Below are 27,037 nucleotides of genomic sequence, written 5' to 3'. Positions count from 1 at the left end.
AATCCACAGAGACGTTAAAATAATCAGCAATTGCTATAATAACATTAGTTTTACAAGCACTGAAGTCAGTGACGGATTGTACTCACACATTCCCACACATTATTAGCATTTTACCAACTAGGACGACTTTACAAACAATGAAGTCAGTGGCGGCTTCTAATCACACATTCGCGATTATCTCGAAAACTGCTCGTTTGCAGACCCATGTTTACTGAGACTCTTTTGCTTCTATTATCGTGTACTTTCACCTGTGTCAGTTTGCGCTATTACTTTTGAGACACTGTATATCAGCTCCGATAATAACAAATCTTTCAAGTGGTCGTCATTCGTATACATAACAACTTCTCCTGCATAACGACTCTGTCTCTTAAGTAACAGAAAGATAAGGTAATGGGACATTGATCACGATTCTTGAAATCGTGACAAGCCGAAAAGATTAGAAAGGTATTTAATGAACTACGACAGTGGACAATTAGACACATTGTCCTGCGCAAGTGAAATACCATGTTCCAGTTCTCAGTTATACTCCTTCTTGCCCTGTCCAGCATCGAATGCAGTCAGGGACAAAGATCAACGCTTCTGGTGAAGGACATCTTGACGCTACCTGTTGCAGATGGCGATCCGCTTATTCTGACTCCTCTGATAGAAGCTGGCAACATTGAAGAAGCTCGCAACTTGTCCCTGGTGGGAGATCTTGGAATTGACGGAGTACCCAGCTACTCCGGGTACCTTACTGTCAATCCGGAGTTTAATTCGAATCTCTTCTTCTGGTTTTTCCCAGCGCAGGTACGTTCAGTGAATGAAGAACTGAAATGACGGTGGTATTTTTATAGGTGATAGGAATAGAGGCCAGCATAGTCTGCCTTTTACCTACCCACTGCCCGCTTGCACGCGATAACAGGTTTACCTGCTCGCCTGCCCACGGCAACGAGTCGACTTGCGTCTTTACCCGGGTTCTTGGTCTTCAAGGCGCTCTGCGCTTACAAGGTACCTGGGCATTCATCAAGACCCGGGCGCCTGCAAAACCTGCTGGAAGGAAACAGCCCTCCGGCAACGTGTCGCTCCAGGTGTTTCATCACCACGTGGACGGCTGCAGCCAGTGTTGCCTACTTACGTAGCTACTAAATCCTACGAAGTCCTAGGAGGAGCTTCTTCTCCAAGGAGAATTTATACACTTAGCGATTTCAGTTCAGCGTAAGCAGTTTTTATCTTATTGCCAGGAAATGCACGCAATATTACAGTTTCATTTATCTAAATGAATGATCGAGCAAACAAAAATCTCCTCACTGAAAACTAATTGTTTTTCATTGCATGGTGCCTTAACCAGGCACGCAGTGGCGCAACCAGAGGGGGCAGGGTGCATTGCTCACAACCTTGGACGGAAATTGTCTAGCGGAGGGGTCAGGGTGGGGGTCAAACATTAAAGTACAAGTCTCATCAAGTTCAATGCCGTAGCAAAGGGGTAGCGGGAGACGGTCCTGAGCGCCGAACGATCTAAGTGAGAAAAGTTTTAAAACAGAGAATGCTATGGCGGCCCGCGATATGATTTGCTATTAATGTTGGTTTGTTACGAGTTGGATGAATTAATTATGTAATACGTCGCTCCAAGTGAAAAGAAAATATTGTAGATGGAAATTTTACATGCCATATGTATGTACATTCGGAATTTATTAGCTAACGTGAAATTGACGTGTTGAAAAAAAATATTTCTAATCCTCTGTTTCAACACAAATGCGTGAGAACCGACTTCTACCCCTTTTTGCGTGATTTATGAGGATAATAATGCCTTTCATGCTACTTTATTACTATTATTATGATTGTTGTTGTTGTTACGTTTATCCAAGTACTTGCCCCCCCCCCCCAAACGAGGGTAACGGCATTGCCCCTGGCTGGCTACGGCCCTGGTGTTCGCAGTAGAACAGTGTGTTGTTTGACTCGCAACCTCAGCGTCGAACGTGACATGTTTCAGTCCTGCCCTATATCACTATATATACGTATATTGGTTATTTACGACATATACTTATGGATCCTGTGCCACGGAAAATCTATTTCAATGTGTGTGTGTGGGGGGGGTAGCAACATTCGTAAATCTCATTTCATTGGTGATGTGGCTTACGAAGCTTTGAGTTCCCTTTTTTAAGTAGTGAAAATCTATTGCAGTTGGCAACACTGCAGAACGGTGTGGGCCCGGTGCAGTTTCTACTCGAAGCAACTACGTCATGCAGAGGGAGGGGTCTGCAGTTGATGGAAAGAACGAACTGAGACCTACTAGGTATCGTAAGACTGCGGGTACCCGGCGAGTCTACAATGCCTGCCAGGAACGATCTGGACAGGTGGGCATACAAGCTGCTCAAGCGAGGGTGTTGCGCAGGTTGCATGGCATTTCAGGAGCGATGTCTCGCGAACGGGTCTGCTCCAGGTCTTGTGCAGGCCTCTGGATAGGAATTTTACCCTTTTTTATACTTGATCTCTCTGAGCTTCTACATGCAAGCATTTGTCCCAGGGGAAGACGATATTTTTGCAGGAAAAATGATGTGCTCAATGAAAAAATTGGTGATCTGGTTAATTTTAACATCTTTTTAATTATCTCGAAGCTTCTACCTACCATCAACAGCAGCAATTGGGTGTCAAAACTGGGAGGGGGCATGGATAATTTTTATCTTGGTAGACAAGGCTTATAATTAAAATACCATACTGCAGGAGGAGCCAAGAGTGACAAAAAGTGGGTTTGGTAACTGCCCCCCTTCCTCCCTAATCGACGGCACTGCCTACCATTATTTCATCATCCTATCGTTATGCACTTGAGAATTTCTAATGAATGTAGTTCATTTCTGTCACTTCTTTACAACTGAACAGAACCGAAATCTTGCAAGAAAATAAGTTTCATATATTGTTGGATGACTCATAAATTTTATTCTGTTACCGCTTCCGCCACTCGCTGTTCTGTCGTTTGCTGGGGACCTTGGCAGGCATCACGTGAGTGCTTCCATCCACTAAGAGGACCGCTGGAGACAGCACGAGCTTTTTTTTCTTTATTAACTTGGAGACAAGAACATGACTAATACAAAATCAGTTACAATTTGTGGAAAATGGAGAATATTCAATACAATCCAATACTGGTATTGTGAATTCTCGGGAAATACAGGTTGTCCCAATAAAATAAGTACACACTGTTAATGATTATAACGCCAGTGTTTATTAAGATACAGTTCATATTCAAAATTTAAAACAATTTACAGACATGAATAGTTTTCGTAATCAAAAGCCTGTTTTTCAGACCTTTCTGATCCAGGCAACGCGAAAGATTGGAATCACAAACATCAAGATTAATTTACTTCGGAATTTAAGCGTATTCTTGTACAATGGCTCCCTTCAATTCGTCGACTCTTGCTTGCGGGTTTTGTATCGTAAACTTTATCTGTTATGTATCACTACACAAAAGTCTAGTGGCGCGAGGTCTGGTGAACGTGGAGGCTATAATTCTGAATCCTTCGTTCAGTACATCTGTTTGGCACATCTTGCCAAGTACCACTCACTAAACTGCACTCTCCGGTTTGGATCATCTGCATAGAGAGTATGGACTCTTCTTCAAATTAAACTCATCTAATGCCAGTGCTTGATTTTGAAATGCCTATCTGAGAACTCTCTTACCACATCAATTATCTTGATATCTTGCCGTGAGTTTCCATAAACTTTCTTCTTTGTGGGGCTCGTTTTTTGTAGATATTCTGAACAGCGTCAGCTTCAAGTGGTGGTAAGTCGCTTAGCCAGATCTATTCGAAACTCTCTGTATTTGCACTTCAACTGCGTTTTCAAACTCCCAGTTTCAATTTAGTTTAAATTTCATTTCTTCAAAGCTTAGTCTGTCTTCACCCATTATTTGAAATTGATTGACCCTAGAACACTAGCGCTTTCCCATATTACAGTGTAACAGTGTAACTAGCGTAAATTGACGTACAGTGCACAACATAAGAAACCAAATCAAGACGATCGGCGCTTGCACCCTCCTTACGACAGTGGTTCCTTAGCTGACAGACTGGTCGAGGCACTGCTAGGTGGAGAGGTGGGAGGTAGGGAAGGGAATTAAGAGCACACCACGCGCAAATTTTATGTACTCTAGTGTTCTAGGGTTAAACCTGAAAAGGTCAGAAAATTATGTGAGCTTTCAGCTGTTAAAGTAAGTATACATTTTTTGGGACATCCTTATACAGAGTGTTTCGTAAGTTCGTTTACAACGCTTGGGAGGTGATTGTACGAGTGAAAATAAGGTAGAAAGTTCATGTAACGAAATTCCGGAAACTGCTTTGTTGCCGAGTTATTGACGTTTCAAAACGTGGGAAAATGATTTTCCGAAGTCAATAATGACAAAACGGGTGGAGAGAAGTCGTCGGTGTTGGACGGTCCACTTAGAAATTGGGTACGCTCTTGTCAAAAAATCACGCGGCAATGTTGTGCAATGTCGGCGCAAGGGATTCCCCAAAGGACGCGAACGAAGATGTTGACGGGAGTGGGGCGGGTGTGCGTTCTGCGTGAGCTGGTATCGACGGAAATTGGCATGTGTTGAATGGTTGCATACCCTAAAGGGCACGCAGTATGCTTAATGGAGATGTGAAGAGAACCTCATCACAAACGGTTTTCAAAGTGTCCACCATATACTTCCAAGCAGAGCCGACAACGGCGAATCAAGGATTGTCTAGTGCGACACAACAAACCCGGCGTTGATACGGGCAACGAGGTCCTCGGCTGACACGACAGGTGTTTCGTGAACGAGGCGTTTCATCTCTCCCCAGAGGAAGAAATCCAGGGGCGTAATATCAGGCGATCGAGGTGGCCATGGCACAGGCCCTCCCCTGCCAATGCACTGGTTGTGGAATACGGTATTGAGGAAATGGCGCACATTCCGATCGAAATGTGGGGGTGCACCGTTATGTTGAAACCACAGTCTTTGTCTCAGTGCCAAGGGCACGTCCTCTAGTAGTTCAGGCAAAACCTCACTGAGAAATGCTTGATAAGTGTTTCCACATAGGCGAACAGGGAGAATGTACGGTCCAATCAAATGGTCATTCGGTATCCCGCACCACACATTCACTGCAAATCTGTGCTGATGATGTGCCACTAGCAGTGCATGTGGATTTTCATGTTCCCACACATGACTGTTTTTACTATTGAACACACCAGTTTTCGTCAAGATAGCCTCATCAGTCCATAGTACCGTATTCTGAAAATTGGGGATAGTTTCAATTTGATGAACAAACCATTGGCAAAAGTCCTCACGTGGGCCAAAGTCCCGAGGTAAAAGATCTTGCACTTTCTTCAATTTGTACGGGTGCATCCCCTCTTCTGCCAGGACTCGCCACACATTCACATGGGAGGTGTTTCGTTCGTGGGCTAGTGCGCGCGTACTGGTGCCTGGATGATCCATCACTGCAGTTAGCACATCTTCCACAAACCGTCGTGTTCGCAAACTTTGCGGTCGTCCAACTTCTCGACGAGGTGGCAACACTGATCCTGTTTCCCGAAGTCGAGTGTCTACAGTTTGAAATAAGGTGTGCGATGGTAACACCCTATTTGGAAAACGTGCCCCATACAGACGCCTTGCAGCACGGCTATTACCTCCAGCCTCCCCATAAATCAGATGCATGTCCGCCAGCTCTTGGGGCGTGTATGCAGCCATCCCTTACACCAGGGCTACAAGTGTTTATGGCCGTTAACACTAGTACACTTCCCAGAACACGATGGGCTGTGGCTAAGAATTAACACGTAACACTGCTAGGTCATATGTTTGCCCAACACTACTGTCCAAGAACCTCACGTCTTTCCATTCAACCGTGAATGTTTAACAACCTGCTGCTGGCACAGCACCTGAAGCACGAACGGCACAGACACGTGCGCTCCTTCATGACGAAACCTACACAGTTGGCGACCTTAGCGGGAAATGTGGTACTTAACGTCAGATCACACGGACACCCATCTGCCCTTCAGGGTATGCAACCTATGACAGTTCATTTTTTTTCGTTTTTAAATCATGGTGCCCTTCGCTCAGGAAATTTTCTTTGTTTTTTGGTGCCATTCAACACATGCCAATTTTCGTCGATACCAGCTCACGCAGAACGCACACCCACCCCACTCCCGTCAACATCTTCTATCGCGTCCTTTGGTGAATCCCTTGCGCCGACATTGCACAACATTGCCGCGTGATTTTTTGACAAGAGCGTACCCAATTTCTTAGTGGACTGTCCAACACCGACGACTTCTATCCACCCGTTTTGCCATTATTCACTTCGTAAATTCATTTTCCCACGTTTTGAAACGTCAATAACTCGGCAACAAAGCAGTTTCCGGAATATCGTTACATGAACTTTCCACCTTATTTTCACTCGTACAATCACCTTCCAAGCGTTGTAAACAAACTTACGAAACACCCTGTATATAGCCCTCCCTTGAAAAATCGGTTAGACCTAATTACGAAAGTATTGTTGTTATTAACATGCTATTATTATTTATTAAAGAATGGATCACATAAATGATACATTATACCTGTATACAATAAATGAAATGCGATCTCCCGTTGTCGAAAGGTATTCATAATTATAATCTTGGCATGACATTGTGTTTCTTGTCAAGGGCGACCACAGAATTTTTTCTCAAAAGGGGGGGGGGGGGCAGTCACAGAAACTTTTATTACTATTATTATGTTTAGTATAAAATGTTATAAGAGTATTTTAACAGAGAATGATGTCGCTCAACTTCAGGCTGATCTAGATTAGGGATGGCCAGATCCGGATCCTGGCGGATCCGAAATCCGGATCCAGTTGGTTCCGGATCCTAAAATTTTTCGGATCAGGAATTTTCAGATCCGGATCCAGTACCGGATCCGGATCCAGAACATTCGGATCCGGATCCAAAACTTTCGGATCCGGATCCGGATCCGTTTTGCCATCCCACATGCGCTTCTTTGGAAAGTAAGAATGTGTTTATAACATATTGTTACCTGCTAATATACATACATATATACATATATATATATATATATATATATATATATATATATATATATATATATATATATATATATATATTGTGTGTGTGCGCGTGCGCGATTTGTAATTAATTAATACACTTAGAAGGGAGGTCTAAGGTTTTTGCTGAAACAAAAAAAACGTATTTCTTCCTTTGGGCCCCTCTATACACCTGCCACGTTTCATGGACATCGGAGGGGAACACAGGGTTCAGATTCCCACTTTAATTTCTCCTCATCTTGACATTTGAGGGGAGGTTGTCCCTTAGAACAGATTTTTAGCCGAAACAAAAAAACACGTATTTCTTCCTTTGGGCCCCTCTATAAATCTGCCAAGTTTCATGGAAATCGGAGGGGGACACAGGGGTCAAATGCCCACTTAAATTTGTCCTCATCTTGACATTTGGGGGGGGGGTTGCCCCCTAAAACAGTTTTTAGCCGAAACAAAAAAAAAGGATTTCTTCATTTGGGCCCGTTTATACACACACCTGCCAAGTTTCATGGAAATCGGAGGGGGACACAGGGGTCAGATCCCCACTTCAATTTGTCCTCATATTGACATTTGAGTGGGTTTTGCCCCGTAAAACCGTTTTTTAACTGAAACAAAAACAACATGTATTTCTTCCTTTGGGCCCCACTATACACCTGCCAAGTTTCATGGAAATCGGAGGGGGACACAGGGGTCAAATGCCCACTTAAATTTGTCCTCATATTGACATTTGAGGGGGGTTGCCCCCTAAAACAGTTTTTTAGCCGAAACAGAAAAACACGTATTTCTTCCTTTGGGCCCGTTTATACACACACCTGCCAAGTATCATGGAAATCGGAGGGGGACACAGGGGTCAGATCCTCACTTAAATTTGTCCTCATCTTGACATTTGAGATGGTTTTGCCCCCTAAAACTGATTTTTAGCTGAAACAAGAAAACACGTATTTCTTCCATTGGGCCCCACTATACACCTGCCAAGTTTCATGGAAATCGGAGGGGGACACTTAGATAACCTCCCTTGTTAATCTTACACTTTGTAATTATATAACACTGCATATATTATAATGTATTATTTTAATTTGTAAAACTAACTATAGAACAATTGTATAATTTTTGTATAACATTTCTATCTTGTTATATGTGTTAAAGGTTTCATCCTGGAATGGAATGTCTCACATTTATGTGTGTTTTCATTTCCAATACATTCAAATGAATACATATTCGTTTCAATGGCATATACAAAATCACCTCTGACATTTTATGTTAAACAAGTAAGATTATTTTTGTGCACGAGTGTGTTAGCCGTCAACCTCACTTCGACGTCAGTACACCCTGGACTGAAGACTAACGAGGCTCTGGCGACTGGCCCCCTGGCCAGGATAATTTTGTTTGTGTTGTCCTGTGTTTTATCCTTATTTGTGCTGATTGTTCTTTGCAGCCTCGGCTTTTAACGAAAGTCAGAACATTTTAATATTTTATGATTTTAATTAAGCAACGTTAGAGTTGTTATGTGAAACGGTAAGGGGCTGGACCCCGTATAGTGTGACGGGTGCAAAATAGCCTTAGTGCTGACGCACCCAAAATTTTAAAATCAAAATCAAAAATCAAACGAGTGTGTTAGCCGATGCGTAGCAAAGTATTTTAGGAACAACACTTGAAAAAAATTCTTGTAGGACTAACTAATGAAAAATTTCTTTGTAATCGAAGATTATAATACCTTTTAATGTGTGGTAATATTATAATGGGATTGAGATACGAAACTTTCGGATCCGGATCCAGATCCGGAATTTTCGGATCCGGATCCGTAACTTTTGGAATCCGGATCCGTTTGGCCATCCCTAATCTAGATAGAATGACATATTGATGCAAGATTAATGAAATGGAAATTAACTTGAAAAAGTGTAAAGTTTTAAGATACACTAAGAAAGTTCACTACATAGTCTCCAACTATTTATCAAAATAAAATCCAAGTGTGTGACAAGTCATAAAGACTTAGGAATATTAATAGATTCCTCTCTCATATTTGATGAGCACATTTCAGAAATTTGCAAAAGAGCAAGGAAGTTGCTTGGTTATGTATTTTTCTCATAGAAAGTTTTTTTTTTTTTCAAATAGAAGATACCTTAATATACCTGTATAAAACGATAGTTCTTCCTATTCTTGAATATGCTAATGAATTATTTCTGACAGCCACTAGTTACCTTCAAAAAGTTGAATCAGTTCGAAAACTTTTTATCAAGTTATTATGCACAAAGTTAAAAAAAATATATATTATGACCAACATTACTCTGAATGGTTAGCACAGTGGAATATGTTTACCTTAGAAAGAAAGAAGAAAAATGAAAAGATAAATTTTGTACAGAAGATCTTAACTTTCCAAGTTGACAGTGAATATTTCTTGAATAATATATCTTATAAAATTCCCAGATATTCCCATAGGTATATCTCAATTCTTATATTCTTACAAGCTGTGTCACAGAAGAACGTTACATGAAATAGTATTCTTGTGGAAATTGTTAAATCATGAAATAGATTCTGAACATCTACTCTGCCAGATTAATTTTCGAATCCCGTCGTCGAAAACTAGACTAAAGAATGAAGTTTTTCTTACAAAGAAGGCTAGATCCGAAATTAAAAAGAAATCTCCATTGTGGAGAATGTGCACCAGTTACAATAAATTGCTAATCAAGAATAACACCATTGACATCTTTTCTATGAACCTATGGGAGCTCAGTAAAGCCACTATCAACGCAATGGCCTAAGCTTAAACACATAAGTTCCTATTGAAATTTTGTGATAAAGTGTATATATAAAATAAATATTTTTAATATATTTATATATATATATATATGTGTGTGTGTGTGTGTGTGTGTGTGTGTGTGTGTGTGTGTGTGTGTACGTATATATATACGTATTTGTGTAAGAAAACAGACATAGGTTTTGGTAATTTTAATATTTTGTCTTTATCTTTTCTCAAGAAAGTAAGGAAGGACTGTGTTTAAAATATGATCATTCTAATCACCAAGGATAGCACCCCCTTCCGCCGAAGTAAAAAAGTTTAATTTGACACAATATAAAATTATCAGAGTAAATCTTGGATGAGCCTAACAGGAACAGCTACAATAATGGCCATTCGCCTCCCAACCCGCCAAAGAGAGATCGTATATCGATCACTGAAGTTGTGACAACTGGCTCTTACCTTTCAAATGGGTAACTCTCAATAACTAAGAAACTACACTTACTTTTTAGGGTATAACTTGTCCCACGTGTGATTAATTTACCATTTTTGCTTTCAGATCAATCCTGAGGAGGCCCCCGTTTTATTGTGGCTCCAGGGAGGCCCTGGTCGTTCTTCTCTATATGGACTCTTTTGGGAAAATGGGCCCTTCAAGGTTACAGAGAACATGACCCTTGTTCCCAACCAGTATTCCTGGCACATTTCGCACAATGTGATATACTTTGACCAGCCTGTTGGCACAGGTAAGGTTTACTGTATTTCAGTCGTGGGCGTAAGGAGGGAGGGGGTTGAATCACGCCCCCCCCCCATTGCAAATTGTAAATTAGAACAGAAATAACGTTAAGTGAATTAGCATTCTTCTATATATAAAAAAAATAGCTCAAAGACACGAGTGCTCGAGTCAGGTCACATTGGCGTAAGCAGAGAGGAAACTGAAGAGATTACAGCCCCCTTTGAAATTGTGATAAAATAAATATTTTCAAATGAAAGCAAAAACTAGTCATAAATGCAAATTCACCTTAAAATGCTCCCCCAAATGCCATTTTTGAAAGTGGAAAGCTTTTAATAAGAAATGTATTATTGTGTATGTCGCCCACCGTAGAAAGCAGCTATGCCCTATACGCCTTTACAATTCCAGCCCCTCCAAAGACAGTGGGTCAGAATACCATTGTACCACTGAATCCAAAGAATAAATGCTTTCATGAGTTTTTAAAATTACAGGCATGGGATTTTTATGTGAGAGGTAGCAGAACGTAAGTTTAATGACTAAGTTCCTCCCATAACTTCCAGAGCTTTCTTGAACGAATTGTGTAAAAGCTAATAACCAAATAGCATAACCAATCATTTACATTAACGTAAAAAATTAAGGACAACATCCCACTGGATATTTATTAATCTTGCGTATCGAGTAGAAGAGTTTCCCCCAATGTTATAATAATATTAATAATAGTTTGACAAAATATACCTATTTGTAGTTGTAGCAAGTTTTATAATAATCATTGTAGTTATTACTATTTTAATAATAGGTCTAATAATAATAAATTTTATATCAACACCCGACCTCCCCTACAAAAATTTATGGATACGCCCATGATAACATTGTCCTTCAAATATACAATCTCACAATAGGTTTTCGGATCATATTTCACAATTTGTAGCCGAGTGCGCTGAGTGGTCGAGCCCTGAACCAATTTCATTAATCATCAGTCGCGATTGACCGAAAGTGGCAGGAAATTTTAAAAATTACACATATACTTTTCACTAGAATACTGAGTCTTCTTGTACCTCATTACTACACTGAGACTTTATATGCACTAAAAACTAGCATGCGCTAAAAACCTTAAAAATAAGCTAAATAAAAATGAACATTTTTACTAGTATCCTTCAGAATACGATCAAAATGTGAAACTGCGACAGCAAAGAAACATTGTATGCAGTGTGCTAATTAATGGGGAGGATGGTGGGAACCTCTCAACCCCCCCCCCCACACAACACACACACACACACACAACTTTTCATCCTCGGCAGAAGAAGAAAAATTTAATCCCTGCCAGGGATGTTTTTATCCACCCCAAAGAAAATTGAATTGAAAGCACATAGTATAGAGCACAACACGTATATTTCTGCCGTGCGATGCGCGACACAACTCAAGAACCGGTGTTGCTAATGGAGCAGATAGAAAAATCGCTGCAGTGCGCCGATGCACACCTGTTACGTACAACAAGAAAATTAGAGAATTCAGGTCTACCTAACGTTGAGTTTTAAACGTCATGCATTATACCAGGACTAGGATTAATATGTACTAACAAGTGGCTTTGTATGTAGCTACATACATATGGACTAAAAATTCGCAAAATATGGACTAACACATACGTAAAATTACCAAAAATGCTGCAAAGAAGACTTCTTCATAGTGATTCCTTATTTGAGTGATTTCAAACAAAATAATCACTTCATTATTTTCCATTGCATTAATGCACTGGTGGCGCTCTAACGGTTCACTCCCAAAACCCGTCTACACTGGTACGGAACTGCAACGACAGATAATACACGACCGACACTACCACTGCTTTGAGAAGTAATAACATGCGAACATGTTAAACAGCGACAATCGGACCACAACACTACTCTTCAAGCAGTATTATTGCCTCTCTGTGATCGGCGACAGTCGGTTGCCTTTGTTGTAAATTTACAAACGATGCCGGCTTCCACAACAATAACAAGTACATATACTGCCACTAGACGATAATCTGTGCGTCTTTTTTTGGGGGGGGTGCTATGAACTTGTCACCCATCAAAGCATGACAATTTTAACACAATAAACAATATGCATCGCATTAACCAGCAAAAATGACAGCCTCCTCTATGCAATTTCTACAAGAACACTTGCCGGAGCCAAGAGTTGAAATGCTCATGGAGCCACATAATTTTTTTCTTTTGAACAATTCCAAAATTATGAAATATGAACAGTTTGTGAATTTTCCGAGCTTGGTTATGCAAGGTTTTTGATTTCAACTTTGACAGAACTGGAGGTATTATGGAATTTAACGTTCATTAACAAACATGCACTTTCACATAAACACACGCAATACACGCACACAACGTCAAACCGGTAAAATACTTAGTATGAAATAAAAATATGGTGCTTTGAACCCAACAAACTCACCGTCACTTCAACTGCCTTTCTCCTTCTGTGACAGAAATGGTGCTCCATTATTACTGTTGGCAACACTAGTTACTAGCTAGCCAATGAACATGCACTACATAAAAGAAGCAACCACTTCGTCATGCTATATTGCCACATTGCCGTCCCTGCCGCTATTCAATTGTTTTCAATGATGTTTGCGCGAGTTTGTCCAGGAATGAAATGACAATATGGCAACAATGGCGAAGGTTGGCGAGCAGCGTAGAACACGTGATGCTAAGAGAGAGGGAAACGAAACGAAAATTGGTATGTGCGCAACGGCAAAGATATGTGTGATGCACTTTACCATTTCTTCACTTTGGAACAAACGCCACTGAAAAATTATTCTGGAAAATCGTTATTTAACCTTTAATACAATTGCACCCTACTCTATTCTTAAATACCCAATTGTTTACTGTTTACATTGTTGTCGGATGCAGATGTTTTACAAAGAGCTCCCAGACTAACTCCATCACTCTGTCCATTGAGTTGAATGGGTAAAATAAATTTGGTCAAGTTTTTTCAGTGTTCCTTGTTTAATAACTCTTTTATGTCTACGTATACATGTTATTAGATTGCAAATATACGAGGTGTGGCTAGAAAAGAAACCGGACTGTTGCTACAAAATCTTTTATTGGTTATTTTGTACAATATGAACATTATCCCCTTCAAAGTACTCCCCTGCACTATCGATACATCGCTCCATACGAATCTTCCATTGCTGGAGACAGTGCTGGAAATGATTTTCCGAAACCATGTTCATGACATCCGTCGCTTTTGTTTTCACACATTCTACGGTCTTAAATCTGGTTCCTTTCAGTGCTGATTTGACCTTTGGGAATAAAAAAAAAAGTCGCACGGAGCGAGATCCGGCGTATAGGGTGAATGTTCTAACACTGGGATCTCATACTTGGCCAAAAAAGCCTTGATAATGTCGTGTGGGCAGAAACATTGTCCTGATGAAGAATCCATGACTTGCTTTTCCACAAATCAGGTCGTCGTCTTTTTACTCGCCCACGAAGGGTCGTCAGCATCGGAATGAAATATTGTTGGTTGACAGTTTGACCTTTGGGTACACAATTCGAATCAATTCACCGACATTTTCAATGTTTGATTCCGTTCTTGACGTGCAAGACCGTCCAGGACGCTTGTTCGCAATCACTCGTCCCTCTCTAAACCTTTGAAAACACTCCAACACTTGAGTGCGTGATAAACACACATCTCCGTACACTTCCTTCAACAAACCATAAGTGTCTGTGACGGATTTTCCGAGTTTGATAAGAAACTTCAGATTGATACGCTGTTCCACTTTCACACTTAATTTCTTTTCCGACGGAGCACAGATGTACGGTTCACTTCGTCCACAAACTACAGAAGAACTGAGCGCCGCGCACCCTGGGCAATCACACAGCCGGTAGGCAAGATATCAGGTTATACACTCATGCACCGCTTGACCTTGATGCGCCTGCCGTTTGTCGACAGCAACATCAATCCGGGTTTTTTTTCTAGCCACACCTCGTACCAACTGTTTCTAAGGTACGTGTAAATGTTATCATAATATTTAATGTCCTAGGTAAGAATTACTGTTCCCAGATACTTTGAATTGGAAAGCAATAATAATTTATTTTGCTAACTGGTAACACATATTTGAATACCCCCCCCCAAAAACACCTCAAAATAAAATCACAAATACGTCACTGAGTAGATATCCCCCAAGGCAAAAAAAGCTTAATTCGCACACTAACTGTATGTTTGTATATGTTATATCAGCATGTAATTGTAATACTAAACGCGTGGCCATGAAAATAGGCGGCTGGGCAGAATTGCGCTGGTGCCACATAATGGGAAAGCAAAGCGAGAGCTGGACAAAAGTCGCTGGTTCCCGCCGTCAGACAGACCTCTCTCCGGGGCACTTTTGTGTCACCCTGACCTTTCGAGCAAATACTGTCAGTTTGTACCACATGGATTACAAAGACCAACTCTACAACGACATCTTTCATTCTCTTAAACCTCCTAACACACTGGGTTGTGCTCCGACGTGGCAACAGCGTGAACGTCTGCCACCCGCCTCATTTCATGGCTGATCGTTTAGGGATGTGTGCAGAACCAAGTTGCCAAATGAACGCTGGTCCACAATTATTTCTTTCATTCACCTGTGCATCTAATATAATTCACCACCACAGATGTTAATAAAGGATTCTTTTTCAGGTTACAGTTTCGGAGATTTAGACGGTTACGCCACCAATCAAGTTGAAGTGGGTCGAGATCTTTATGCCGCTCTGATCCAGTTTTTCACGCTGTTTCCAGAACTACAGAAGAACGACTTCTTTGTTACCGGGGAATCTTATGGAGGTAAGTTATTAACTATTGTGCCATTTCCATTAGCAAATTAACGACCAACTCTCGGACAGGTAGGTTGACCTTTCGTTTAACTGCCACCCATTACATTTAATGATGATATACTGCTATATTCAGACGTCTATGTACAGTGATCACATGATTTCAGACATCCCTGGGGTGATCACTTGAATTCAGATATCTTTGGGGGTTATCCTTTCATTTTATACATCTCTGGAGGGTGATCGCTTACTTTTAGAGTTCTCTGGAAGTGATCGCTTTATTTTAGATGTCAAATGTTGCATATGGGAGCCTCGTGGAGAAAACAATCTGCCCTCAACCGTCTTCCTAATACGTACATCGACATTTCAAGATAAGAATAGGGGACAGGATCATGCAGCAAGGTGATAAAGGTCGTGTCAAACTAATTATATCTAATGACACAAGAATTTTGAATATGTGTTAGTATGCAGTAGCCACGGGCATTCACAGAAGAATAGATGAGGACCACAACTTCGACCATGAGATTTTGGAATAGTTGGTTGGTTTCCTTCAATTCTCTCTTTTATTTGTATCCCCTTTCCCCATATCTGTTTTCAGCCTCTCATTCTAGATTTTCGGCTTCATGCCATGTCTTAGGATTAGATCCATTATATATTGCTTACTCTCACTTTTATTGACCTGTTTGCTGGCATATATCTCCACCTATGAAACTTCTGGCCAGGCTCTGAAATAACTCTTAACGTTTTGCATATTATTTTTATTTATATTACATTTTGTGTGTGTGTCATCATCGTCCTTCACAGTTTCTTGCCTCTGGCTGGATCAGCATAAAGTCAAGCCTCTTCACTTTCTTCTGGTCTTTCACCACTCCTATCTTTCCATGGTGTTCCAATCTCTTGTCCTCTTCTCCTAACATTCTCCATATCTTCTCTTTCCACCCACATCTTGGTCTCCCCTTTGGCCTTGTTCCCACTCCTTGTGCATTGTATGCTCTTAATGGCAGTATTTCTGCATCCATTCCCTTCATGTGTCCGAACCATCTCATCTGGGCCTGATCTATTCTGTCCTGAAGCTTCACCACTCCCACTGTCTGTCCTATCTCCTCATTCCTTATCCTATCCCTTCTAGTCTTCCTGAATATACTCCTTACTCCACTGCCTGCATCTTTCTTCTGTCTCTCTCTGTCATTGTCCAAATCTCTGCTCCATACATAATTATTTGTACATAATGTGTTATATATTACCTTCTTGCATTTCATAGGTACGTCCTTGTTCCGTACTAATCTCCGAAGGCTTTGATAGAGTCCACACCCATTTGTTCTCTTCTGTTTACCTCCTCATCTATTCTTCCACTTCTCTCAATTATGCTTCCTATATATTTGAAGCTCTCCACTACGCTCAACTCTTCCGTGTCCATCTTTATTCTTGGCTCATTTCTGGCTCTGTTTCTTCTTATTAGCACCTCACTCTTTTCTGCACTGAATTTCATTCCTGCTCTTCTAATGTGTGTAACAAATTCTATTTTGCAAGTTTTAAAGTTACAAAGTACAGATAGGAATATATGGACACAGATGCCATTCAGAGGGGTGACCTTTTCAGATGGCACCCAAATGTCAATTTGTGAACATCACTTTCATGAAGTCTGGCAGGCCAACGATGCTCTGATGCCTGTACCTACAGCCAGTATAATCCTATGTAGAGCTGTGTGTTGTTCTGTGTTTTGTCATTATATGTGCTGAGTGCTCCTTTACAGCATCAGGTTTTAACTAGGTAAGGAGATTTTAGTCCTCAGAGACAGAAATTGATTTTAGTTACAGTAGGTGGCTGGACCCCGTGTAATGTTTTGGGTGCAAATAGCCAATATTCTGAGGCACCATAGTTTTCATTTCAATCATACCATTCATACTCCAGATCTAAGAAGATATCATTAAGACAAGCACCACTTCAATATTAAGGATCAATTATTGGTGATGAATTTTCATAAAATTGTTTCTTCTTTTAATAATTTACATGTATACATATTTTCAAAGATTCATTTACTTTTTTTGCAGGAAAGTACATTCCAGCCATAAGCTACACTATACACCAAAACAACCCTACAGCAGACCTCAAGATTAACCTGAAAGGTAAGTTTCACTTTTGTCTGTTTTGTAAAGTATAAGTGTTTTAAACTAATACTGGATTTTTATTATGACTACATAAATGTCCTTATTGTAGGTAATTATGGTAATTATTGTGATACGATTTGATATGTTTATTATTCGTCCTCCTCCGTGGTCGTGCGGTCTAAGGCACCTTGCTTTGGACTGCGGCTGCAGGATGGCATGGGTTCGATCCTGGGTTCAGTCTCCGGGAATTTTCGGCCTGTGGCAACCTGGTGGCAACCCACCATCGTGAGGAAATTGGGGAACTTTGAATGAGTCACGTAGACCTACTACAATGACTGGGAATACGTCAGGCTGACCCCCCCGACTATTCCAATCCTGTTTGAAGATCTCCATGCTTAGAGGTGATGAAGGAAAGTGTGGGAGGGAGACAAGCAGTCGGTAGGTAAGCCAAGGCCCCTTCATGGGCTGTTACGCACAGGATTATTTATTTATTATTCTTGAGGATTACAGTAATCCATGGTTTCAAAAATTAATAGATATAACATTTTTATGAGTCGTTTAGTGCCATTTTCTAATATTTAAAGTACAAGTGCTAAATAAATATAATACATTCTTGCAACTGAATGTGCCCACCTCTGCTGAGGCATGTGGGAGTGAAGTCGACAAGTTGGTATGTAGGCCCTTGCCCTCAAGGGCTGTGGCACCATGGGTTATAGTATCTATTCTGGTACCTTACCTTTTCTAGAATGACATGCTAATATAGATATTAGTCTTATTTTTACATAATGACTGTATGCATGCACATACACAGATATATTTATGGCTAAGCATAAATTGAAGCCTCTTACAAATGTGCATCAATCATTCGACTACAAAATTAAACTATAAAATTAATGTTTTAGTACAGTTCTTTTAAATGTTTCTTAAAATGCGTAACGAATGTAATTTGTTATAAATTACTACACCCTTGTGATACATATCTATTATTCGTTGATCAGTTTGGTTTTGTGTGTCCAGAAGAAGTATGTTAGAATTTCTTGTATGGTAGCTTTGTATGTCTGTTGTTTTGTAAATTCTGATTGGTTTAAGTGGCTGAAATTTAGTGTTTCTCCATGGAATATGCAGGGAGACTGTTATGATTCTTAGTTTCGCAAACTGTGGTTTACCGGATGTAAAGCTAGGCACACGTTCAATAATTCCGGGGGCCATTTCTTCACCTTTCTTTCTATGCACTTTGAAAATTACATTTAAAAAAATCGAAATATCCCATTTTCCCACTCAGCTTTAAAAATTAAAAGTTTCGTAAAAATCCGAAAGGGTGGAAATCAGTCATTGAGGTAAGCCCATCTCTAAATGGTTTGTGTAATTCATATGTTTGTTGTGCATGCGATTGTCTCATTGCCATGCTGTGTTTGAAATCTTCAGTAACTGTATGCCTGTTTCATGCCTTTTTAATTATGAATTCATCATAATGTTGTTTCTTGTATGCACTGACATTATTGTTGACCAATGATTGAACCAATACTTACACCGTACATGGTGATGATAGAAGATACTTGAAATTCATATGATCAAATATATTTTATGTATGTATGTGCAACTAAATATTCCAGTTTGATTTGAACACCTTTGGCGTGATTAACCTTACCAAAAAGTGATTGTTACAGAATTAACCAGTTCATTCAGATTTATATTTGATATTTGACAATATTTTCATGGCCGTAATTTGGGACCTAACTTTGGAAAAGCAGAATCGAACTTGGGACTTAACTTTGGTGGCAGAATTGAAAAGTTTTGCATCCCATAAAAATAGCATTTCAATATTATTTGCTAAAAAGTGTTACTTTTGCAAAATCAAGCAAATCCACTGAAGCCACCAAGTTATGCCTATGCATATTTTCAAAAGTAATAATCTATGCAGGTAACATTTGAACTTGTAATGTAATATAAGTTTGTGTATGATTTTTTATAATAGCAATACAGTTAAGTGCAATTTCTAACCTCACCTGTACATAGCTAAAACCTCTACAAACACCAATTGCAGGTTTGGCCATTGGAAATGCCTTCAGCGATCCCATAAACATTCTACATTACAGCGAATATACGTACCAGATTGGGTTAGTAGATGGGCTTATGAGAGACAAAATTGCAGCCATAGAGCAGGAAACAAGAGATGCTATTGAAAATGAGCAATGGGAGGATGCATTTGAAGTAAGTTATAGTTATAAGAATATGTAATTTCTAATATTATGTGTAAAGAGAAGGCGTGACTTTTTATTTATTGTTTTTATTTTTTTTAAGACAAATATTCTTAGCATATGCGTAGATTTAAATATCATTACACTCCCTAGAAGCTGTAAGGTAATGGTCTACCAAAGCAGAGGGTGGGGCTGTATCTTTACCAGTAAACTCATTATGAATGTGTGAATTACTCACAATAGCACGTATTTTAAAAATATTTAAAAATATTCAAAAAACACAAAAAATGGTACTTATGTTTTACAAAACGACGTTTCGAGAATCTACTGTTCTCTTCTTCAGGTCAAAAACTTCGACTACGAAAAAATTTCACAGCCACGTCAAGATATTTTAAAAACCAGGAATAAGGGTGTGGATTTGATATGGGTTAGACAGGAATTCAAAAACTATGCCTAAAACTATTGTAGCCTCCATATTCCGTATACAAATCAACAGTCCCTAAAGTTAAAAGATCCCTTCCATCCAAAACACGGGGTTACTACAGGTAGTGAAATGACGCGGGCCGATTTTAAACTTTTTTAAATTGTTCAATGTTTATATACGTGTTTTAGGTGGAAAGAATCTTTTAACTTTAGAGACAGTTAATTTGTATACGGAATATGCAGGCTACAATAGTTTTAGGCATAGTTTTTGAATTCCTGTTTAACCCATATCAAATTCACACCCTTATAATCCTGGTTTTTAAAATATTTTGATGTGACTATGAAAAGTTTTTCGTAGTCGAAGTTTTGGACCTGAAGAAGAAAACAGTAGATTCTCAAAACGTCGTTTTGTAAATAACACTCATAAAACGTAAGTACCATTTTTTGTTTTTTTTTAATATTTTTAAAATACAAGTTATATCTTTACCAGTGGCGTATTCTGAAAATTTGACCTGATTTATTGCATCAATTCTTATTTATTGTATATATTTATTATATATTAATTAGATATAATAGAAATAAAACACCAATTCTGGCATGCAAGTAAAACAATGCTCTCATGTCACCTTGATGGCCAAGATTGTTGAGTGCTAGATTCATGATATATCCACTGATAGTCCCATGTATGAGTCCTGGCATGTGCAAGGGTGTTACTTGGTAAGTGTCCCTTCATGAATTTCATCTAATCACTAGACATAGGAACTTTAGGGTACAAAACACTACGTTTTATGTGTACTTTTCAAATAAGATTGAAAAGTATCAAAGTAGGCTCCACATTTACATAATGCCATAAAAATTGTAATTTATAAGAACTAACAGATTGCGTTTTATTCTTACACCAATGCTTATATCCGTAAAGAGATATATTTTGTATTTTTAATAATAACAATAAATATTTTACAGAATTCCAGTGACACTTTATTCTTTCTGTTCATTTCACTCACTCATCTTGGTTCTCAAAATTAGCAGCACTAATTGTAAGAATTGTTTCCAAACTTTCTGCGATAGTATAAAAAAAATGTAGTGCAAGAGGAAATGCAAACTCAGTTCCACATGTTTTCTTAAATGACACTAATAACTATGTCTAAACACCTTACAAGTCTGCACAATGCAACATAAAAAAAAATGAAAACGAATAAACATCTTAAAAATATGAGGACTTTGCTGCTGAATCTGCTATTGTAAATATGAAAATATTTTTACATTTTTAATACTGAATGTTTACACAATTGATTGCTTGCTTTGCTTTATTTTACTTCGCTTTTTGTGCCACTTTTGGCTAATTGGCGAAGATGGGGATGAACGAAGATATGTTGAAATTGATGAATGGACTCTCACAAATATCCATGCCCAGGCCAAGATTCGAACCTGGGACCCCTGGCATCGTAGCGTGATGTGCTAACCACTCTGCCACGGGGACCGGCTTTTTACACACTTGTAGCGTAATTTTCTGAAGGAAAGGTTAAGGGAATATGCAGAGAAAATGCTGTATGATGTATTTTATAAATTCAAATGTTGTAATCAAAATAGTTTTCATCTGACAGGGATGGAAGTTTGTCTTTTTTACTTTGTTTCTATGAAAAACTCAATATGCTGACCAAGGCAGTAATTAATTTTTTTTAAAAACATAAACTAAACGTAACGTTTCAACCTTCTAGCAAGGTCTTCTTCAGACTCTGTATCAAGTACAAATGTAACAAGATACAAAAACAGGCATTATATATACACAAACATTACTCCCTCCAGACTATTAGAAAGTTGTTCTGGAACTTTCTAGCAGGTGGCTTTCCCTTGTCAACTGTACTTTCACCTAAAAGGCTAAACATATTTACTTCCATAAAGAATGTGGTTGGACTCTTTATCTCACGCTCTTTTTCCTTCATTCTTCTTCCTTCTTCTCTCATCTTTCTCTCTTGTCCTTTCCACTCTTTCTAACACCTTCTTCCATTCTTTAACTTCAGCCCCGCATTCCAGTTCATTGTGTCTTCGTCACCTTTCTTCTCTATTTCCTTGGCCTCCTTCTATTTTCTCACTAGTATTCTCTTCTCCCTTCCTATCTACTTAGCCTCATCCCACTATATGTCATGTCCTGTTTCTCTCGTGTGTTTAAATATCGCATTTCTCTCTCTCTCTCTTAAGTCGTACATTATCCCTATGTTGTTTCAACCTGTCTTTCAGCCTCTTTTTCGTTTCTCCTATGTACACACTCTGACATTCTTTACATTTCACTTCGTAGATAATCCCTTCCTCTTCTATGTTTTCCTTTTTCTTGTTTGCATTCTTCTCTATTCCTAAGATGTCCGGAGGGAGTAATGTTTGTGTATATGTAATGCCCTGTTTTTGTATCTTGTTACATTTGTACTTGATACAGAGTCTGAAGAAGACCTTGCTAGAAGGTTGAAACGTTACGTTTAGTTTATGTTTTTAATAAAATAAATTACTGCCTTGGTCAGCATATTTAGTTTTTCATAATCATGGAAACAAGACTTAATGGTGTTATAATTTGTTTCTAGTGATAAGACTGGAAGAAAATATAAAAGAATTGTAAGCAAACTTTGTCACAAAAATTTGCTACTGGCAATCCTTTTTTAAGCAATCATACTTCTCGGAATTGTAGAAGTGAGAATATATGTCACCCCACCACCATCCGGACAACTAAACATTTTGTTTATTTTCATGCCAACGACCTCCGTGGAAGAGGTTAGCACATCGTGACAATGGAGATGAATGATGATATAAAATGAATGAAGGGACAAATACAAACTTATATATGACAAAACACAACTCCTACAGAAAACCTGGCTGCAGATCCACGGGCCATAACTTCATTAGTCTGTCAAATGCAGACCAGGAGGTTGGTATTTTGGTGTCTTACGAAAGGATTGTTCCTTACACCTTGCAGAAGAAGTAGCCTAAAAAAAATCAGAAAAAAATAGGCTAACCCTTATTTTAGGGCACTGCAAAATCCTCGCAATAGGCCTAGTTGTACGAATCATGAACATCTAAAACTATTTATAATTTTTTGGTGAAAGAACAAAATATGAATTTACCTTAAATTGCTAATGTACTAATCATCATTCATCTTCATTGCTTGATTTAGTGTGACCATACATCCTGTTTTGCCCGGGACAGTCCTGTTTCAGAGGTGTGTGCCGGTTGTCCAGTCAATATTATTAAAAAAAAAAAACAAAAAAAAACAGTCCTGTTTTATAAGTCTAGGAGTTAGCTTGAAAACCAAATCTAAATTTTACACAAATTTCATGCTAAAAAAATGTAGATGGAATTTTTAAACTATCTTCATGGTAACACCAAGGCAAAACAGCCACACTGCAGTACTTCATAGCATTCCCTTGTCGTAGAGGATGTTTGAGCAGACACCAGTTTCCTATTTAAGTTAGCTTGCATAGCGAGTTGTCTTGCTTTGTATTATTTGTAGAGCAATGAATAAGCATGGACAAGAAGCATAAATGTAGTTTCAATACAGACCTGCAACAAGGATGTAAATTCCTGCAGCTTGACACAAATTCGCGTTTGAGACAAATTTTGCGTTGTGTGTCAGGAATGTGGAGCGTTTTATAAATGGTTGGTCAAGAAGATTGATTCTTTTGATAAATAGTTTTGGCACTTCTCAACTTTAACATGAAAGATTGATCAGAAGGGACCAGAAACGCTATGTAAGTCATATGGAGATTAAAATAATCACTAGCGTACGCAGGAATTTTTTTTTTTTTTTTTTTTTTTGAGGAGGCTGAATGTAAAGGTGGATATTGCATAGCTGTGTTCTAGAGGGGATGTGATACACTCATCTTAAATGCTGTTCAAATACACAAAAAAATGTAATTGAGGGTCATTTTAAGGCAGGGTTTCAGTTATCACTTTGCCCCCCCCCCCCATGTTCTTCACTGCTTTCATTTGAAAATTTTGATTTCCTCAAAATTACAGGAGGGCCTGTGGCCCCTTAAGGTCCCCTTCTGAGTACGGCAGTGATGTTTTGAAAACGGGAGATCATATTTTATTTATTGTTTATGATGTACCATTTATGTGATCCATACTTTAATAGGCCTAACCTACTAGCAAGAGGAGGGAGGAACTGACCCCCCTTGAGATGTCCCATTTTGGGGTCAAAATATTATGGTCACCCTCATTACTAGCATAATAATGTGTTCATATCCACATATTATTAGAATGATTAAATCAAGAAGACTCTTTTTTCCTCTCCCATTCGTGCCACATGGCCTGCCCACCTAAGACTTAGGTGGGCAGGCCATGTGGCACGAATGGGAGAGGAAAGAGGAGTTTACAGGATTCTTGTTGGGAAACCTCATGGTAAGAGACCTGTAGGAAGACGAAGATGGACGGATAACGTTGAGATGGACCTAAAGGAAATCGGTAGGGATGGAAAAGAGTATATAGATCTTGCTCAGGATAGGGACAGATGGAAGGCCTGTGTTGCTGCAGCCATACACCTTCGGGTTTAAGAAGGCTAGAGCGTTAGTTAGTTAATGATTAGCCAAAATGGTAGAAAGTTGAAGCTATAAAAAAACCACACAAGAAACTAATGCTCCTATCACTCTTGCAGTTGACAAATTCCTTATCGGCTACCTTGAGCGAAGCAACTGGCATTGTAGATCCCTACAACTACTACCTCTTTGTAGCTGAACCAGCTGAAAGCAAATTATACTCAAGCTTTGTTCAGCAGACAGGTGTGAGAAAAGCAATCCATGTTGGTAACCAACCCTTCAACAATGAAACTGTAGTGCGTAACAAGCTGAGCATCGACCTCATGCAGTCTGTGAAGCCCTGGGTTGAAGTCCTCGCAGACAACTACAGAGTCATGTACTACAGCGGGCAGGTGGATATAGTCTGTGCCTACCCCCTGACAGAGAGGTATTACCAGACATTGAACTTCAGCGCTGCTGAGGAATACAGGAACGCCGAGCGCTCCATCTGGTATGTGGGAGAGGAACTGGCAGGCTACGTGAAGTCAGGTGGCAACTTCAGTGAAGTTTTGGTACGGAACGCTGGTCACATGGTGCCTGCCGATCAGCCGGTGTGGGCACTCGATCTGATCACCAAGTTTGTCAACAATCAGCCTCTTGCATATACTGGAAGTGCTAAAGTTTAATGCAAGGATAAATATAAACATAACAAGTGCATTGTGATTGTATCACATTGAAACCAAAGAAATAAGAATATAACACAATCCACAATTTCTTGACCATCAAATTATTAGGGTAAATCAAAAACTAAAGGCAATTTTCACATAACATCTTTATTTCCACACAAGAAGAAGAACTACACATATCACTTTTCCACATATGCCACCTGCACGGATATGCACTTTTGGTATCGTGCAATCAGCTTCTGTATCCCGTCCGCGAAGAAGGTTTTTGGTTGGTCACGAAGCCACGTCTGCACCGCCTGCTGGACCTCGTCATCTGACCTGAAAACACAAAATTGTCTTTAGTTTTTGATTTACCTAGTATTTCATCTAAGATAGATTAAGGAATATGTAAAAGTGTGAGTGTTTTGGAAACTTGTCAATGATTAGTCCTCTACCTTTCATGATCTATGCAAAATGTACTGCACCTAGGGTTACCAGAACACTATATAATAAGCAAAAGGTTGGACAGAATTATGCTCACAGTAAACAAAGTATATTACTAGAAAATGTTAGTAAACAATATGAAATTATCATGATGTCATTTGAAATTTCGAAATCAATGTTTGAGTACAAAATTCCTCAACTTAATATCAATAACACTACTACTACATGCATTTCAGGGGCACTTCACCAAACACCTAATTTCTCAAATTTTCCTGTGCCTCCCCGATGCCATAGTGGTAATGTTGTCACCTTGTAACCAAGAGGTCCCAGGTTCAATACCCAGCGGAGACATATAGTGGTTCGGATCCCACTTTAAAACTGTAGGTCTAGTCCTAATTAGCCTTACTGTGTGCATAAAGTGGACTTAAAATGCAAACTCACTACTCAAATTTCCCTGCAGATTCCTGTTACTCCTACTTTGAAACGTATTTCTAGTATTGTTTCCAAATATTTGAATTATTTGCAATTTTCATATGCTAGATTAAACATTTCCAAAGGATCTTGTATTTTTTCCTACTAATCGTATTTATATTTGAAACATTGGTCTCTAAAACTATAATTCCTCCAACCTTTGTAAGAGTGATATGTTCTCGATGTTACTGTGTTTAAATGTTGCACAAAAATGTATTTAAATATTTAGCTATAATATATAAGAAATTGTACATTGTATATCATGTAAAACTTCAACAAGCTTTTATATCAACATTTCAGAAGTGTTTAGACGTTTAGTTAAAAACGTTCTTGTATATGCCACTGAAACTCTTCAACCAAACCAAGGGGAGGGGGGGGGGGCTTTCAGGCCCACTGATTCATTTTTTGCGTATCAATGTAAAAATTCATAAAAAATAGTAATATTTAGAATGACATCGCGTGATTTTTCCCAAAAATGTTCATTAAAAAGTTACTTTATTTCGTTGATATTCTTTATGGGCCTCAAAGGCCCACTCCTTGGTAATTCTAAGGAAAGGTTTTGCAATGATGTTTTAAAGGTATTTCAATACATGAGAGGATATATTCAATTGCTAAACTATAGTAACGATTCGAAATAATGAATGTATGGGTAGTAGAAAAAGAAAAAAAATAACTTTGCTAGAATGTTGCACAGTTAAAGCATTGTTCCAAGTATCAACATTATAATTGAAGAAAAGTAATAAATGTTAGAGTGATTTACTCTAATTACTTAAAAATCATTATGTAATTTATCTTTCATGTATAATCTATAACAAAACATGAAGGTAGTGTCTAATTAGTTAACTTATGTGTACAAATGACAGAAAACACACATCAGTCAAGTTCAATTGAACTTTCATTCATGGGCCTCTAAGCCTCCCCCCTCCCCCCTTCCCTTGGTAATCCGTGTAACAAAAAATACC

At 39.0% G+C, this 27,037-nt stretch overlaps 1 protein-coding gene across 1 annotated transcript; it reads left to right on the top strand.

The window, feature by feature from the left end:
* The first annotated feature begins 500 nt into the window (after positions 1–500).
* LOC145981214 (venom serine carboxypeptidase-like) lies at positions 501–25,265 on the top strand. The gene is made up of 6 exons (XM_083114346.1): positions 501–786; positions 10,304–10,487; positions 15,137–15,280; positions 17,319–17,393; positions 19,420–19,586; positions 24,636–25,265. The coding sequence occupies exons 1-6, from the start codon at positions 505–507 to the stop codon at positions 25,179–25,181; spliced, it is 1,398 nt and encodes a 465-aa protein (XP_082970472.1). The 5' UTR covers positions 501–504; the 3' UTR covers positions 25,182–25,265.
* The last annotated feature ends 1,772 nt before the right edge of the window (positions 25,266–27,037 follow it).

Source organism: Lepisma saccharinum, chromosome 29 (assembly GCF_977018435.1).
Source record: "Lepisma saccharinum chromosome 29, izLepSacc3.1, whole genome shotgun sequence".
Taxonomy (NCBI): Eukaryota; Metazoa; Arthropoda; class Insecta; order Zygentoma; family Lepismatidae; genus Lepisma; species Lepisma saccharinum.
The sequence above is the reverse complement of the archived record's forward strand: the minus strand, read 5'-3'. Positions and strand labels throughout refer to the sequence as shown.

Coding starts and splice junctions, on each gene's coding strand:
- LOC145981214 (XM_083114346.1), top strand. CDS start 505: ATGTTCCAGTTCTCAGTTATACTCCTTCTTGCCCTGTCCAGCATCGAA. Junction 15,281..17,318: donor TACCGGGGAATCTTATGGAG/GTAAGTTATTAA, acceptor CTTTTTTTGCAG/GAAAGTACATTCCAGCCATA. Junction 19,587..24,635: donor AATGGGAGGATGCATTTGAA/GTAAGTTATAGT, acceptor TCACTCTTGCAG/TTGACAAATTCCTTATCGGC.